This window comes from Sminthopsis crassicaudata, chromosome 2 (genome assembly GCF_048593235.1).
Source record: "Sminthopsis crassicaudata isolate SCR6 chromosome 2, ASM4859323v1, whole genome shotgun sequence".
NCBI lineage: Eukaryota > Metazoa > Chordata > Mammalia > Dasyuromorphia > Dasyuridae > Sminthopsis > Sminthopsis crassicaudata.
In genome coordinates, this window is record NC_133618.1 from 522,089,356 (window position 1) to 522,104,845 (window position 15,490).

The 15,490-nt window shown below is 33.3% G+C and overlaps 1 protein-coding gene across 1 annotated transcript in view; it reads left to right on the top strand.

Annotated features, from left to right (window-relative positions):
- The window catches only part of USP8 (ubiquitin specific peptidase 8), a 62,254-nt gene that overhangs the window by 30,128 nt on the left and 16,636 nt on the right, over window positions 1–15,490 (top strand). The window contains exons 8-11 of the mRNA XM_074294485.1: window positions 2,537–2,699; window positions 5,899–6,043; window positions 8,831–9,054; window positions 12,363–12,902. Coding sequence (XP_074150586.1) covers window positions 2,537–2,699; window positions 5,899–6,043; window positions 8,831–9,054; window positions 12,363–12,902 — 1,072 coding nt within the window. The remainder of the gene's footprint in view (window positions 1–2,536; window positions 2,700–5,898; window positions 6,044–8,830; window positions 9,055–12,362; window positions 12,903–15,490) is intronic.

Sequence of the window (15,490 nt, forward strand, 5' to 3'; positions counted from 1 at the left end):
CAGCCATTCTTCAATTCATGATTATCCTGTCAATTTAATGGATTTTTTTTCCTTTCTCTTTTTTTTTTCTTGTATTTGCATAACTTCTTCCTTGGTTCTTAGGGTGCAGTGGCAAAGAAGATAATAAAGTATCTTCTTTAATGTTTTTTCTACTGTTAATTCCACCCATTTCTGATTATATCCTTTCTTCATATTCTTTTTACTTTTACTTTTCTTTCCCTTCTTAAAATGCTAATCACAAAAGTTTTCTTATTTAATTTCCTTAATACATTTTGAAGACATTAAGGTTCTAAAGGGACACTTGTTTTTTCTCTCCCTGTAAAATGTTAGTACTTCATCATCACATGCCCCCTTCCAATTATTCAAGTAAATTTTCCTTCCTAGGTTTTTTTCTATTCTTGTGTTTGTGTTTCAGAGTTCTACTTATCTCTAATCCTTTAATTAGGAATTAAAAGACTTTTAAAATTCTATTAAAGTTCTATTTTTTTTTCCTCCTATAGAATTATATTTAGCTTTGCAGATTCATCAATTCTTTTGCCTTTTGGAATATTGTATTCTAAAATCTCTTCTTGTTTATAGTAGATGCTGGCAGGTCCTGACTGGAATTCATTAGTACTTGAATTCTTTTTCGCTATTGCAATATTTTTCTTTGATACAGAAGCTCTGGATTTTAGCTGTAGTATTTGTCATGACATTTAGCCAGGACATTCACATTTTCTTTCTTACTCCTTTTGTTTTTTGTTGTTGAATTTTGGTTTTGTTTTTGTTTTGGCAAGGCAATTGGAAGGTTTCCTTTGGGAAGTGAATGGCAGATCCTTTCTACTTTATCTTTTGGTTTTAATAGATTTGAGCAGTTTTCATTTATTATGTCTTGAATAACATCTCCAGGCTTTTAAGGAAATCATATTTTTCAGGGAGACATTGATTTTTAAACGTTTTCTGGGTGAGTAGTTTCTGATAGTAGATAATTTTCATTTTCTTCTATTTTTTTCAGTCTTGTGATTTTGCTCTAATGTTTTTTGTTCTTTAATTGAGTCATTGATTTGTTGAGTCGATTCTAATTCTCAGGGAGTCCTTTAGTTGGATAATACTTGCCAGTTTGTTCTAGCTATTTATTCTTCCACTTTTTTTCTTTAGAACTTTTGTTTCATTTCTTAGTACCTTCATTTTCTCTTAGTATCTTTCAAATTATGCTTGCTATTAGAAATTTACTTTATGTTTACTCATCTCTCCAACTTTAGGGCTTCAAACTGGAATTTTATGTCTGAGTTAAGTGTGAACCAGTCTGTGCTTCCTGTTTTTGAATAAGTGGTTGGCCTTCTTTGATCTCACTTGGTTCACCTCCAGAAGGTTTGACCCTCCTGAATTGGTCAGTCCACAGTTCTCCATCTTCAGATCACTTTATGGAGTCTCAGGAGATAGGACCAGAGATCTTAGAAGTTAAAGGCCTGTGATGTCTACGTAGAAGCTCTGCCACCCTGCCAATACGCCTCACTGGTAGCTGTCTCTCTGGTCCATTCTCAGACTTTCTTGGTGGAGTCCTCTTGCTCTCTTAGATCTTACTCTTTGTCTGATACGGAGCCTTGCATGCTGCAGGTTTTTCCAGACTGCTCCGATGGCACTGGAAGGCTACTAGCTTATTTTAGCTGAGCACAAGTACTTGCTTTTTTGGAAGACCCCTTTCCCTATTGCCATCGACTTTGGCTGAATTTCTGTGTCATTCTGGGATAGGAAAAAAAATCATTTACTGTAGTTATTCCTTGGATTGAGCTTTTTATTGATTTGTTTTCAATATGGATGGTAGTTTTAGGTTTTTATTGGAATAAGATGATGGGAGCTAGGTTGTCTGCCTCTGTTCAGGTAGCCATTTTGACAAGAAATGTCTTCATTTTCAAGTATATCTCTTTCCCTTTCCTCTTCCAGTAACAGCCGCTCCAACATGGAGTAAAAACTTAACAGAAAGAAAGCAAATAGTTTACACAAATAAACCAGTATATCAGCTAAGTCTGAAAGCATATATAATATCAAACTGTAGATCTAAGATTATTTAATCTTTATTATAGTAGTAACTTGAAGAATCATAATCCAATGGTGCACAAATTTGGTATATGTTTAACTAGCTATAGAATGGGCAATACTTGAGTTGTGTAATATAAATCAGTGGATAAATAGAAAATCATGTTAAATTTGTCTATATTGGCTTTATATGTGAAATAGCGACACTCAAAGATATTCAGTTACATGTCTTCCCACACAAGGCCCTCACACCTCTCCTGGTACTTTATTGTTGGTCAGCTCCCCCAGAAAAAAGGACTCCTTCTTTGTGAATAATTGCTAAAATAGATAGAGATCGTTGTTTTATAGTTATTTTTCCCTTTCTGATAATTATCCCTGAAAATGTATTTTAATATGGTACTCTGGTAAAGGAGTTAGACACAAGCTCTCATTATAAAGTTTGAATTAAGATCTGTACCAGTACAATGTAATAGAAAGTCTGATGTCCTTTTGCCTCAATGCATATGTTGCTAAATTTCAGAGTCACTGCTAATTCGATTGAAGCAAAACTCCCAGATAATTCTAAAGATGCATGGAAGAAGCGGGGGTGCGTTGACTATGTTGTACTTCTTGACTGGTTTAGTTCTGCCAAAGATTTACAGCTTGGAACAACTCTGCAGAGTCTGAAAGATGCACTTTTTAAGGTTAGCAAGGTTCCTTGTTTATTTCCACCCTCTAAGGTTAAAAAAAAAACAAAAGTTTTTGCTAATACTTAAAAGAGCAAGATGTGGTGCTTTGGGTTGGATTTTCTTTTCTTCTCTTCCTGCAAATTTAAATATTTATTATAAATTTATTAAGCCCTAGCAAAGCAATGTTCTTTGTTCAAAACAGATATAGGTATCCAAATAAATCAGTATCTCAAAAGTTTAAATTGTTGGAAGGAAATAATGTGACATTTTCTGTTTGAAGAATTAGGCCTTTTTCTAATGGTTTTTATTAACAAATACTTTTTTAAATTGCTTAGAAAAATTTAATGTTCGGTTTTTTTTTAAACTGACTTAAAGCTCTGAGTATCAATGTAACATAAAATTTCAGGAAATAGCAATAAAATAAAGAATATTTGATTGATAATAGAAATTTTATTTCCTTATAAATTACTATCCTCTATACTTATTGAATGACTTCTTTCTTCTCTTTCTATCACATGTCCTTTAATTATCTCTTCCTCTTATTCTCCTCCTTATACCCAGAACCCTCGATTCTATTAGTTTGCCCCAGTACCATGCTTTCCTGTGGCTCACCTCTTGCTAACTTCCTTTTACATTCCCTGTTAGATAATTGGTTGAAATATAACCTAGCTTTCTTAATATTATTCCTTCTTCTGTCTTTCCCCTTTCCCCAAATCTCCAGATCTGTTGGCAGCTTGATAACAGGAGTGAAGGTGGCTAGAAAGTAGAAGCAGGAAAGGAAGTAGAAGGATGTTATGGGCTCATACTTTACTTAGAAATGGACTCTTCCATGTTCTTAAGTATTTTGCAATAATTTTTTGTTATCATTAGTAACAATTGTCATTACTAGTTCTCAACAGAAGCTCCAAGGGTACCCTCTGAGGACATAGGTGTTTTCAATAGATACTAGAGAGAAGGATTGATATTTTCCTTTGAAACTTAACTCAGTTAAATAAGGCCAAAGTCTTATAGGATTATAGATTCAGAACTGGAAGGGACCATAGAAGATCATATAGTTCAGCCTTTCATTTAAAAAAAAAAATTATTTTTTCCAAAAAAAAGTTTTTTATTGATATAAGGTTTTTGTTAGCTACATTTATTTTGCATTGTATCTCTCTCTCTCTAGATCACTTCTAATATAGTTATTCATTAGAATAAAGAATAAAAAGTGAAAATGTTATATAAAATTAACCAACATTTCAAAAGCAAGATATAATATGGGCATATCACACATGTGGTTACTTATTCCTGCAGAGAAGTGATATCTTTTTACATGTCTTCCTTAAGGCCAGATTTGGTCATTTTAATTTTGTAGCATTCCGTTTTGATTCTATCCCTTTTGTTTAACTTAAGAGGAAATGAGGCCAGAAAGCTTCTTATGCATAAAGTCATCTGAATCAAGTTTCTCAGTAAATAAAATCTTCATGGGGGTAGTTAGGTTGCACAGTGGACAACTCACTGGGCCTACAGTCAGAAAGTCTCATCTTACTGAGTTCAGATATTTCTAGTTGTGTCACCCTGAACATGTCATTTAACCCTGCTTGCCTTGGTTTCCTCATATGTAAAATGAGCTGGAAAAGAAATGGCGAACCACTCCAGTGTCTTTGCCAAGAAAACCCCAAATGGGGTCATAAAGATTCAATTAACTAAAACAACAAAAAAACTTCATCAGTACTTGTATATTTAAATGAAATTAACTATATAGAATACCTTATTATAAGATACCTTCTTCATTCCAAAGGAGGTAATTTGCAGAGACACTATTTATTCCATTCATGGAACATTTTAAATTGTTGTTTAGCTTTCATTTTTTTGAAGTTTTTTCCAATTCTTTTATAGTAGAGAGGATATTAGTAGTTGATCTGAATATGGACTGTTACCTAAACTGTGATCTTTTAAAAAGAAAATGCATCTATAAGTTTATACCAAAAGATATACAAAATTACCATATTTTTAAGTCATTTACTATAACATGTATTTTGTGAAATTTTTCTAGTTAAAGATTTTTTTTTCATCATTGCTTTCCTGTTCTCTCCATTACATTCTTTATTCTTGGGTTGTGTACCAGCTAGATGTAGGGGCGGGGGAAATACAGTTATGTCTTTTCTATAATACCATCCCCCATCTTCAACTCCTGCTTTTTATTCAACTAAAAAATTGCTAAGATCTCTTTTGAACTAAGATCTTGTTTTTTGGAGAGTTTCCAGGCATCCAGAGCAAAGGTTTCAGCAGAAGCCTGTTGAGTTACTTATGGACTGTCAAGGCGCATGAATAATCTTCAAAAATGGGTCCTGAATATAGGCTTCTAGAAGATTTCCTGTATATACTTTCCTTTATATTATAAAATGTACAAAGTGATTAAAGAGTGAATTCATATTCCAGTAAAGCCTTGCCTAAAGAGTTCAAAACAGTCTTAATTTCTTTATGTAATTTATAACATCTTAGTTATAGATGGAGCAACAAAAAATATCCACTATATTTTATTGTGGGACAGAACATTTTATCTAAGCATTGTGGCTTTAATATTTATTCTTTGTCAGAGTCTTTTGTACATCTAGTGTATAGGTTTAGTTAGGTATCTGTGTATTCTGGTTTAGCTGAGTGATTTTGTTCTTTTTATAAGAGCCACAGGACTCACTATGGAAAAGAGCTTTTTGTGATTAGTAATTCTAAACAGTAATGTGAAGATCACTAGCTACAGATTGTTGTTAACTTTGTGATTAGTTTTCTTTATTTTGTCCTTTTCAAACCTAAAATCTCCCAACCCAAGAGAATTAAGGGAAATATTGGTATTTCTTCTTTCAGTCAACCTTTTAGAACTATCATGGTTTCTCTAAGCAAATAGTTCACCTTTTGCATTCACTAAAACTTTTGTTGAAGGCAAAGACAAATATGTTTTCTCTAGATAGAGTTTTAAGTATGAACGTTGTCATTGATTATTGACAAGGGAAAAGTTAATCAGTGCTTTAAAATTTCTCTTTAAAGCAAACAATCCCTATAATTTTCCCTAATTTAAGATTGTTTTCACTTAATGCCACATTTTCAATTTATTGTACATGAAAAACATGAGTTGCAAATAAAGAAGTGTGGTTTAAAAATTCAGCTTTATGGAATATTTTAAGATTCCATGAAATTGCTTCTATTTTTAAAGTAATATGTTTATTTTGTTTTGTAGTGGGAAAGTAAAACTATCCTAAAGAATGAACCTTTAGTTTTAGAAGGAGGTTATGAAAACTGGCTCCTTTGCTATCCCCAATTTACAACAAATGCTAAGGTAACTCCACCTGCCTGTGGCAAGACTGAAGAGGTGTCTATCTCATGTACGTACTTTTCTTTAAAATTGCGTATGTTAAAATGTTTTGAAATCAGTTGTTTATTTTTGAATAGCGCAAAGTTTAATTCTTGATTGTATTTTCATTTGCCATTTTAAATTAAAGTTTTTTTTTTAATTAACACATTTTTTTCCTCATATCCTCCCCTCTGGGGAAAAAAAAAAAGCAATTCATGTAACAAATAATGCATAGTTAAGCAAAACAGATTCTTTTCCATTGGCTGTGTCCAAAAAAGTATATGCTTCTTTCTGTACTTGAGTCCATCAACTTTCTGTAAAGAGGTAAAAAGCATACTTCATCATTGGTCCTTGGGAATCATTGATGGTCATAGTTGACCCAAGTTCTTATGGCTTTCAGAGTTTATTTTTACAGTGTGGCTATTTGCTATGTCCAAAAACTATGTCCTATTCTTCGTATTTGTAGTATTTCTTTAATATTAGTCCTCTGGAAGGACTTGCAGTTAATCACTGCATTGATGAGAGTTCTTTAGCCCTTCAAAATTGCTTTAACAATATTGTTATAGTTATAAAATGGGTTTCCAGATTGTGTTCATTTTACTCCATATCATTTCATAGAAATTTTCCTAGGTTCCTTTGAATCTGTCTTTGATCATTTAAAAATCTCTTCCTCTCTTCCTTTCCCTCTTTTCTTCTCCTTCTCTTCCTCTCTCCCTCTGCCCCTCATTCAGAAACAAAAAAAAAAAAATTGAAATCCTACTAAATATATGATTACTTAAATATTCTTATAACCATGTACAAAACATATGTCTATATCCTGAGTCCATTATCTCTTGGTCAGGAGACAGGAAACATGTTTCATCATGACTCCCCTGTAATCATGACAGATCATTTCATTGATGTGATTTAAGGCTTTAAGTGCTGTTTAATCTTCATAGTGTTATTGTATATGTTATGTGCATTATTCATCTGGTTCTGCTTTCCATTAGGTCACACAAGTCTTCCCAGATTTCTCTGAAACTGCCCCCTTCATCATAACTAGCCATACAAGTAGAATTCCATTATATTCATATGCCATAATTTATATAGGAATTCTCCCATTTGATACTCTCTTAGTCTCTAGTTTTTAGTACCACAAAAAAAAAAAAAAAAAGTATTATAAATGTTTTTGATATAGAGAACCTCCTTCTTTGATACCTTGACACATAAAACTAGTCTTGGTATCTCCTAGGCTAAAGGAACTTTTGAGGAATATTTCCAAATTGCTTTCCAAAATGACTAGATCAATTAATAACTCCACCAGTGTATGTTTTTCTACCCTCCCTCTAACATTTGTAATTTTCCTTTTGGAGGGGGGGGTAGAAGGGGTGGGTCAGTTTTGATCAGTTATAAGGTAGAACCTTCAGGGTTGATTAGTTTTCATTTTTTCAATAAGTAGTGATTTGGAGTATTTTTCCCAATTTGGTTTTATCCATTCTGATTATATTCTTTGACTTATATCAATTGGGGAATTGCTGTTATCATTAGAAATTTAAATCGGTTCATTATATACCAAGGAAGTGAAATTTTTATCAAAGAAACTTGCCTTGTAGATTTTTTTCTCCCACTTAACTGGTTTCCTTCTAATCTTAGCTGTATTCAATTTGTTTGTGCCAAGCCTTTTTAAATATTATGTAATCAAAATTGTCCATTTTATCTTCTTTGATACTCTATCTCGTTTGGTCATGAAATTTCCCTCTATCCACAGATATGAAAAGAAATTTGGCAATTCTTTTAATTTATCAATTGTGATCTTTTGTGACTAAATCATTTAGTCATTTGGAGCTTATTTTGATATTTGGCATAAAATGTCATTTTTGCCTAATTTCTGCTAGACTATTGTCCAATTTTCTCAGTAGTTTTTGTCATATAGTAATTGGGGTATTTGAGTTCTTCAAACACAAAGTTACTAAGTTTGTTTGCTTTAGATGTTGTTTACCTAATCTGTACTATTTATTAATCTATTTTTTAATCAATACCAAATTGTTTTAAAAGTGCTTTATCTACTTATTAGTTTGAGATCTGGTTCTTTTGGACTTCCCCCCTTCCCATTAATTCCTTTGAGTTTCTTGACCTCCAAATGAGTTTTTTTAAAAGTTACATAAATTAATTCTTTTATAGTTTGATTATTATGACACTGAATAGTTAGGATTGTCATCTTAATTATATTGACTCATTCTACCCATGAGCAATTAATATTTTTCCACCTTGTTTTAGGTCTATATTTCTATAAACTGTTTTATATTCATATAATATATTAATATAGACACCCTTAGTCTGTGGGTATGTGTGTGTTGGTAGGTAGTCTCCAAAGTATTTTATACATTTTATATTTTTAAAATTGAATTTCTCTCTTTCCCTTCTTGCTGTTTTTTATTGGGATTAGACAGAAATGCTGATGATATATGTGGATTTTAGTTTATAAACTACAACTTTGATTAAGTGGTTTCATTTAATTTTTAATAAACCCTCGATCATTTTGTTTTTTCTTTGCCTGTGCTTAATTCCCTCGACTTTTTTCTTGCCTTTTCCTATAGTTAGCATTGCTAGTAGACTGCCCAGTAGCAGTGGGGACAGTTGAAAATTCTGAATTTTCTCCCAGTCTTTTTGTAATGCTTTCTAGTTTGTATATATTGTTGACTTTGGTTTTGAGTGTAGTATTTAAATGAGGTATATATTTGCTTTTGCTTATGTTGTATTTGGTAGATAGAAAAAAAAAAGTTGTTTTGTTTTGTTTTGTTTTTTAATTAAATTCACATTTTATTTTTGTGGTTTCTAGTGGATTTTACATATCCTTCACTAGAAGAACCAGTCCCTGCTCATCCTGTATCCCAGATACAACCTTCTCCTGTAGCTGTTAATGAAAATGCAGAATTGGGAAATAATCACGAGAGGATGGGATCACTTAGTACAGTAACTCCAGTTGGACCAGTTGCTGCAGTTTCCAAATCTGATGGTTCATCTATACCTAATCCAACATCTATTTTGAAAAATGTTCCTCAGGTATGTTCTTAATAATCTATTTAAGTCTGCTACTGTCTCATTTGGTTGATTGATAGGTATCATTTTCCCTCTCATAAAAAGTAAAACTGCTAAAGCAGTATGCAAAAATAGATAGATAGCTTTTTTAGCTTTATATTTAAAATTTAGATGGTATTCTCTATAACTCAAATCCTTGAATACAAATGTTACTTCAATAAAATAACAAAGCTGTTAAACTAAGCTTTATCTGTTGAATCCACTTAAATGATGCTGGTCCTTCTCTAGCATTTTTAAGGATTTCAACTTGTGATAATTTGATCTTCACAGTAATACTCAGGGTAACACTGAAGGAAAAAATATTGAAGTTAGTGTTCAGTTACTTGCCTTTCAACTCCTGACTTTGCCCACTTACTACAACTATATTGACATTGGATAAGACACTAATATTCTTTGTTCCTCAGTTTCTTTGAGTATAAAATCAGGGAATTGGTTAGATGTCGCTTCTGTTTCTGCATCTAAGATTCTTTGATTCTCATTTTTCAGATAATGAAATCATGGATACTGGTAAATGGTAGGGAATGTCAGAGATGAAATTTGAATCTAGACCTTCCCAATTGCAAGCCTACCACTTTCCCAACTATATAATGCAATTAAACAGAAGTTTTGGTTTTGGGTTTTTTTTGTTCTTTGAATAATTGAGCATCCCTTGGAATTCATTCTAATTATACCTGTCTTGCTAGTATTTTCCCAAATACTGTTGCCAACAAAAATCTGCCATAATAGAGTTTACCTAAGGACGTCTAGTGGCTCGAAAGCTGGTTTTGAAGCTAGGAAGACATGGATTTAACTCCTAGTTCTGATATATTCTTTCTCTGTGACCAACCCTATACAGTTCAGTTAACTTTCCAGTACACTAATTACCACCTCCTCTGAGATGATGTTTCAGAGAAGTTGCTGCTCTCCATTGGTAGAGTCTCTCAGCATGAGGTGCCTAAATCAAGGAAAGGACAATGTCTGTTCCTATATTGTTGACTCAATAATGTTTGCATAGAATAGATCTAGATTTCCTATTGTTGATAATTGATTATGAAACATATGACTGTTAAGTTTTTCCCAAAAAAATTTCATCATGCATGAATGTTGGAGGGGATGTGGGAAAACTGGGACACTGATACATTGTTGGTGGAGTTGTGAAAGAATCCAGCCATTCTGGAGAGCAATTTGGAACTATGTCCAAAAAGTTGTCAAACTGTGCATACCCTTTGGCCCAGCATTGCTGTTATTGGGTTTATATCCCAAAGAAATACTAAAGAGCGGAAAGGGACCTGTATGTGCCAAAATGTTTGTGGCAGCTCTTTTTGTTGTAGCTGGAAACTGGAAGTTGAATGGATGTCCGTCAATTGGAGAACGGTTGGGTAAATTGTGGTATATGAAGGTTATGGAATATTATTGCTCTGTAAGAAATGACCAGCAGGAGGAATACAGAGAGGCTTGGAGAGACTTAAATCAACTGTTGCTGAGTGAAATGAGCAGAACCAGAAGATCACTATACACTTCAACAACAATACTGTATGAGGATGTATTCTGATGGAAGTGGAAATCTTCAACATAAAGAAGATCCAACTCACTTCCAGTTGATTAATGATGGACAGAAATGTAAATTTTTAGCACTACTGTCTATCTACCCAGGTTACTTATACCTTCTGAAGCTAATAATTAATGTGCAACAAGAAAATTGTATTTACACACATATATTGTATCTAGGTTATATTGTAACACATGTAAAATGTATGGGATTACCTGCCATTGGGGGGAGGGAGTGGATAATTTGGGAAAATGAATGAATAAATAAATAAATAAATAAGTAGATCAAGCTCATAGAAAAAAAAATTTCATCATGCAAACAGCAAGTTTATTTTGGAAATTTTTAGTCTAAATCTTTTACTAACAAAAACACCCCCCCAAAAAAAAAAATCCTAAAAAGTAATAGATCCCAGCATTTTTCCTCTATTCATTATATCATTATTTAAAAGATAAAAGTTAAAACTGATTCCCTCTTGCATTTCTCACCCAATTTAAGGTTTGTTTTTTAGTAGTGATGTTTCATATTCCTTTTCTTAAATATTGCTGACTTATATTTAAGGTTTTGTTTAGAAGACATGTAGTTTATTTAATAATAGTAATAATATCTGGCTTTTGCATAGTTTTTGTAAAACTCTTCATGTATATTATTTTATTTGCTACTACAGCATTGTAAGGTACATGCATTTATTATCTCCGTTTTAGAGTAAATTGAGTATGACTCACCTGAGTTCACACAACTAGTAAGTGAATTGAAGCAGGATTTTAATTCAGGCCTTCCTGATACCAGTTGTAGAACTTTATCAAATATGGCAATTTTCTTTTCTTAGAAATTGAGAAAATCTGTTTCTTTATTATTTAGGATCTTTAGTCTTTATTGAGACAGGCAAAAAAAATGGGCATGATAATAATAGCATTTTTTAGCTTTTTATATATTAATTTATTTATGTTTATTTCATCATCTGGTTTGAAAATAAGCTAATTTTTAGCACCAAATTATTTTAACTCTGAACCTTTAGTGTACCAACCTTTCTTGACTGAGGAATATATAAAGAAAAAGAATCCTATAAACAATACATAGCTGAGTTTGGAATGGACTACTTGCTGAGGGATGGTTGCTTCTAGTGTAGCATCAATGTACTAATTAAAAAATGACAAGAAACAAATCCCACCCATTTAAGTGTCTAAAGAATTTGGACAATTTACATGTAATTATTTCACTTGAATCCTTTGCAAAATAGCTTTTTTTTTTTTTTTCCCTGAGGCAATTGGGGTCAAGTGACTTGCCCAGAGTCACACAGCTAGGAAGTGTTAAGTGTCTGGAGCCATATTTGAACTCAGGTGCTCCTGACTTCAGGGTTGGTATTATAAATACTGTGACACCTAGCTGTCTCAAAGTAGCTCATTTTAAAAAAATAAAAAAAGTTTTGTAGGATATTTAATGACTACATGCTTTCCAGGTCCAAACTTTTTATTTTGGTCAGAAGACAGCTCTTATTCATACATTATGTTAAATTAAAAGGCAGTGAGCTATGTTCTTAAACACTTTAGGTAGTATTTGAAGTTTCATTTAAATTTTTTTCTTTCTAACTTTTTACAAAATCACTTGGCCCAGAGACACCTAGAGATAATTTTTTCATTGCAAAACTACTTTTATTTTATGAAAACATCTGGTTTCAAGAACCAAAATTAAATTTCTTGAAATTTTGACAATATATATATATTATACTTTGTTTTTATTATTCCAGATTGATCGCAGTAAAAAGCCACCAACTAAATTGCCTGATGATCAAAGACCAAAATCTGAAGCAACAGACCTTGATCATCAGCTTCCACAGAATGGGAAAGTTGTTCCTGATCGTTCTACGAAGCCAGTTTATGCCCCAGTGGTAGATGCTTTAACAGAAGAAGAAAAGTTTCGTATTCATGCAGAAACTACTTTGCTGATCGAGAAGAGCAAACGAGAGAAGGAACTTCGAGAAAGGCGGCAAGAGGAACAGAAAGAAAAACTGAAGAGGGAAGAACAGGAACAGAAAACCAGAGAGAACGTGGAGGCTGAGGAGAGAGAGGAGGGAACTGGGCCACAACAGGAGGATGAGGGAAATAACAAGAAGGAGGTAAAGGAAGTGGGAGGAGCAAAAGGGCCAACTAAAAGGGAGCGTGAAATGGCAGAATCTGCAAAGCCCTTGGAAGACCGAGAGAAAGGATATCAGACACCAGAAATCCAGAGGAAGCTGGTAGCAGATGTCTCCCACTCAGCTGGACCAGCAGAACCAGGCCCCAGCAAGGTGAGTAAGCTAGAAAAGCTCAGTATCAGCTTGTAACTATCAGCTGAGCAACAATGACCAAGTGAGCACTGGACCCTGAGTCCACTAACTGGAGGCGCATTACTAGCCTTATGATCCTGGGCAGGCCTCTTTACTTCAGTCATACTGCTTCCCCATCTATAAAAATGGAGGTGGTAACAGTACCTAAATCTCATGGCTGTTGTGAAGATCAATTGAGATAGTGCCATGTAAGTGCTGCTGCTCTACTTATTTTCCAAAAGAAGATGATGCTGTTGGCAGCAAATAATTTTTTCAGTATCTATTATGTGCCAGTAACTGTTAGGTCCTGAGCCTGCAAAGACCAAAATGAAAGAATCCCTTCCCTCAAGGAGCTTACATTCTTTCTGGTTTGGGGAGGGGAAGGAAAGAAAGGGACAGGAACAAAGGCACGGAAAGATCACTACAAAGAACTTGTGGAGAGAGCTTTAGGGAAGGCCCTGTTTTTTTTCCCAATTGTATTTTATTTTTCTAGATACACATAGTTTTCAACATTATTTTTCTAAGACTGCATTCCAAATTTTTCTCCCTTTCTCATCTCTCCCCTCCCCAAGATAGCAAGTAATCTGGTATAGGTTAAATATATGCAGTCAATTTAAATATATTTCCATATTTATCATGTTGAGCAAGAAAAATCAGACCAAAAGAGAAAGGAAAAAAAAAAAAACCCAGCAAGAAAAAGGTAAAAATGCTATGTTTCTATACACATTCAGTCTTCATAGTTCTCTCTGGCTATGAATGGCATTTTCCATAAAGGCCCCGTATTTGAAGTGCCACTTTTGCCAAACTTTGAAAGGAGCAAAGTGTGAAGAACAGCATGAAGATGGTGGATATTATATATGGATAAGAGTAAGTAAATAGTCTTGGAGTACAGGAAAGGAGAGTAAGATGTAATAATTCTTTGACAGATTGTAGAAGGCTTTCACTGTTATATAGGGAGTGTAATTTTTCCTAGAGTAGGAGCTCTTGGTATTTTTTTAATAGAGGGTTGATGGGGTAACATAGTAATAGCTGTGCTTCAAGAATATCATTGTGTGTATGACGTTTTGAAACAAAGAGAGATTTAATGCAGGTGGATCAGTTGGTGTCTTTTACCTTCAATTTGAGGCTGTTACAATAGACCAAGTAAAAAAATTATTAAGGCCTGAACTGCGGTGATGGCTGTGGCTGTTAACAAGCATTTATTAAATACCGGATACTATACTAAATATTGAGGATACAAAGAAAGCCCCACCCATAAGGTATCCCAAAACACAATTTTCACAGTCAAGAAGTTTAGAACCTACTGGAATTGAAAAGAAGGGGTAAGTTATGTTGTAAAGGCAAAATTTGACAGGACTTGGCAGTTAATTAAGTTTGGTGGGGCAAGGTGAGGCAGAATGAAGATTGAGGATAACTTAAAGATTTTGAACCTTATTGGAAAGACATTCATCTTGCTTTCTTGCTCTTTTTCTTTAGAATTTTTTTGTTGCTGCCTTCTGTACCAAACCTCTGTCCATAACTTTTCAGGTGCTCTATCAGATATAATTCCTTAAATCTATTCATCACTTCTACTTCCTATTCATAAGGAATATTAATTTTAATTTTGCAATAAGAAGCTCATGATCTGAGCCACAGCCAGCTCCAGCTTGTTTTAACTAACTATATAAAGCTTCTCTACCTTTGGTTTCAAAGTACATAAATAGTTAGATTTTTATATTGATCTCCTGGTAATGTCTATACATAGAGTCACTTTTATTTCCTTCTTTTTGGGGTGTTATTTCTAGGAAATCTAGAAAACATTTTAATTTGAAGCATAGAATTGTGTCATTGTGATGTTGGATGGTTTTCCTTAGATTCATTTACTTGGAAAAAGTTATCAGCATTCATTTTTTTAAATGTTGAGTTTCAAATTCTCTCCCTCTTTTTCTTCCTTTTCTCCTCTCAGAAACAGTTAGCAATTTTATATAGGCTATATATAAAATATATTTTCAGTATTAGTCATTTTATGGAAGAAAACATGAAGTCTCTCTCTCCCCTTTCCCCCCAAAGTGAAAAATCCTATAGTTCAATATGCATTAAGATTCCATCAGTTTCTTTAACTGAAAATGAGTAGTATTTTTCATTATACATTCTTTGGGATTGTCTCGGATCATTTTATTGATTTTCATTCACAGTTGTTTATTATACAGTATTGTTATTGTACATTGTTGTTCTGATTCTATTCATTTCATTCTTCTATCATCCTTTTCATCATTTCTTATAGGAAAATAGTATTCCATTACAAACATAAGCCACAATTTGTTCAACCATTCCCTAATTAGTGAAAGTCCCCTCAGTTTCCAATTCTTTGCCACTACAAAAAGAGCTGCTGTGAATGTTTTTGTATAAATAATTCCTCTTCCTTTTAAAAAAAAAAAAAAATCTCTTTTGAGAGAAAAACCTAGTAATAATTTTGCTAGATCAAAGGGTATGCAGTTTTATAGCTTTTAGACAGAGTTCCAAATTGGTCTTCACAGTGGTTGGATTACAGTTCTACCAACAGTGCACCCCAATTTTCCCACATTGCCTCC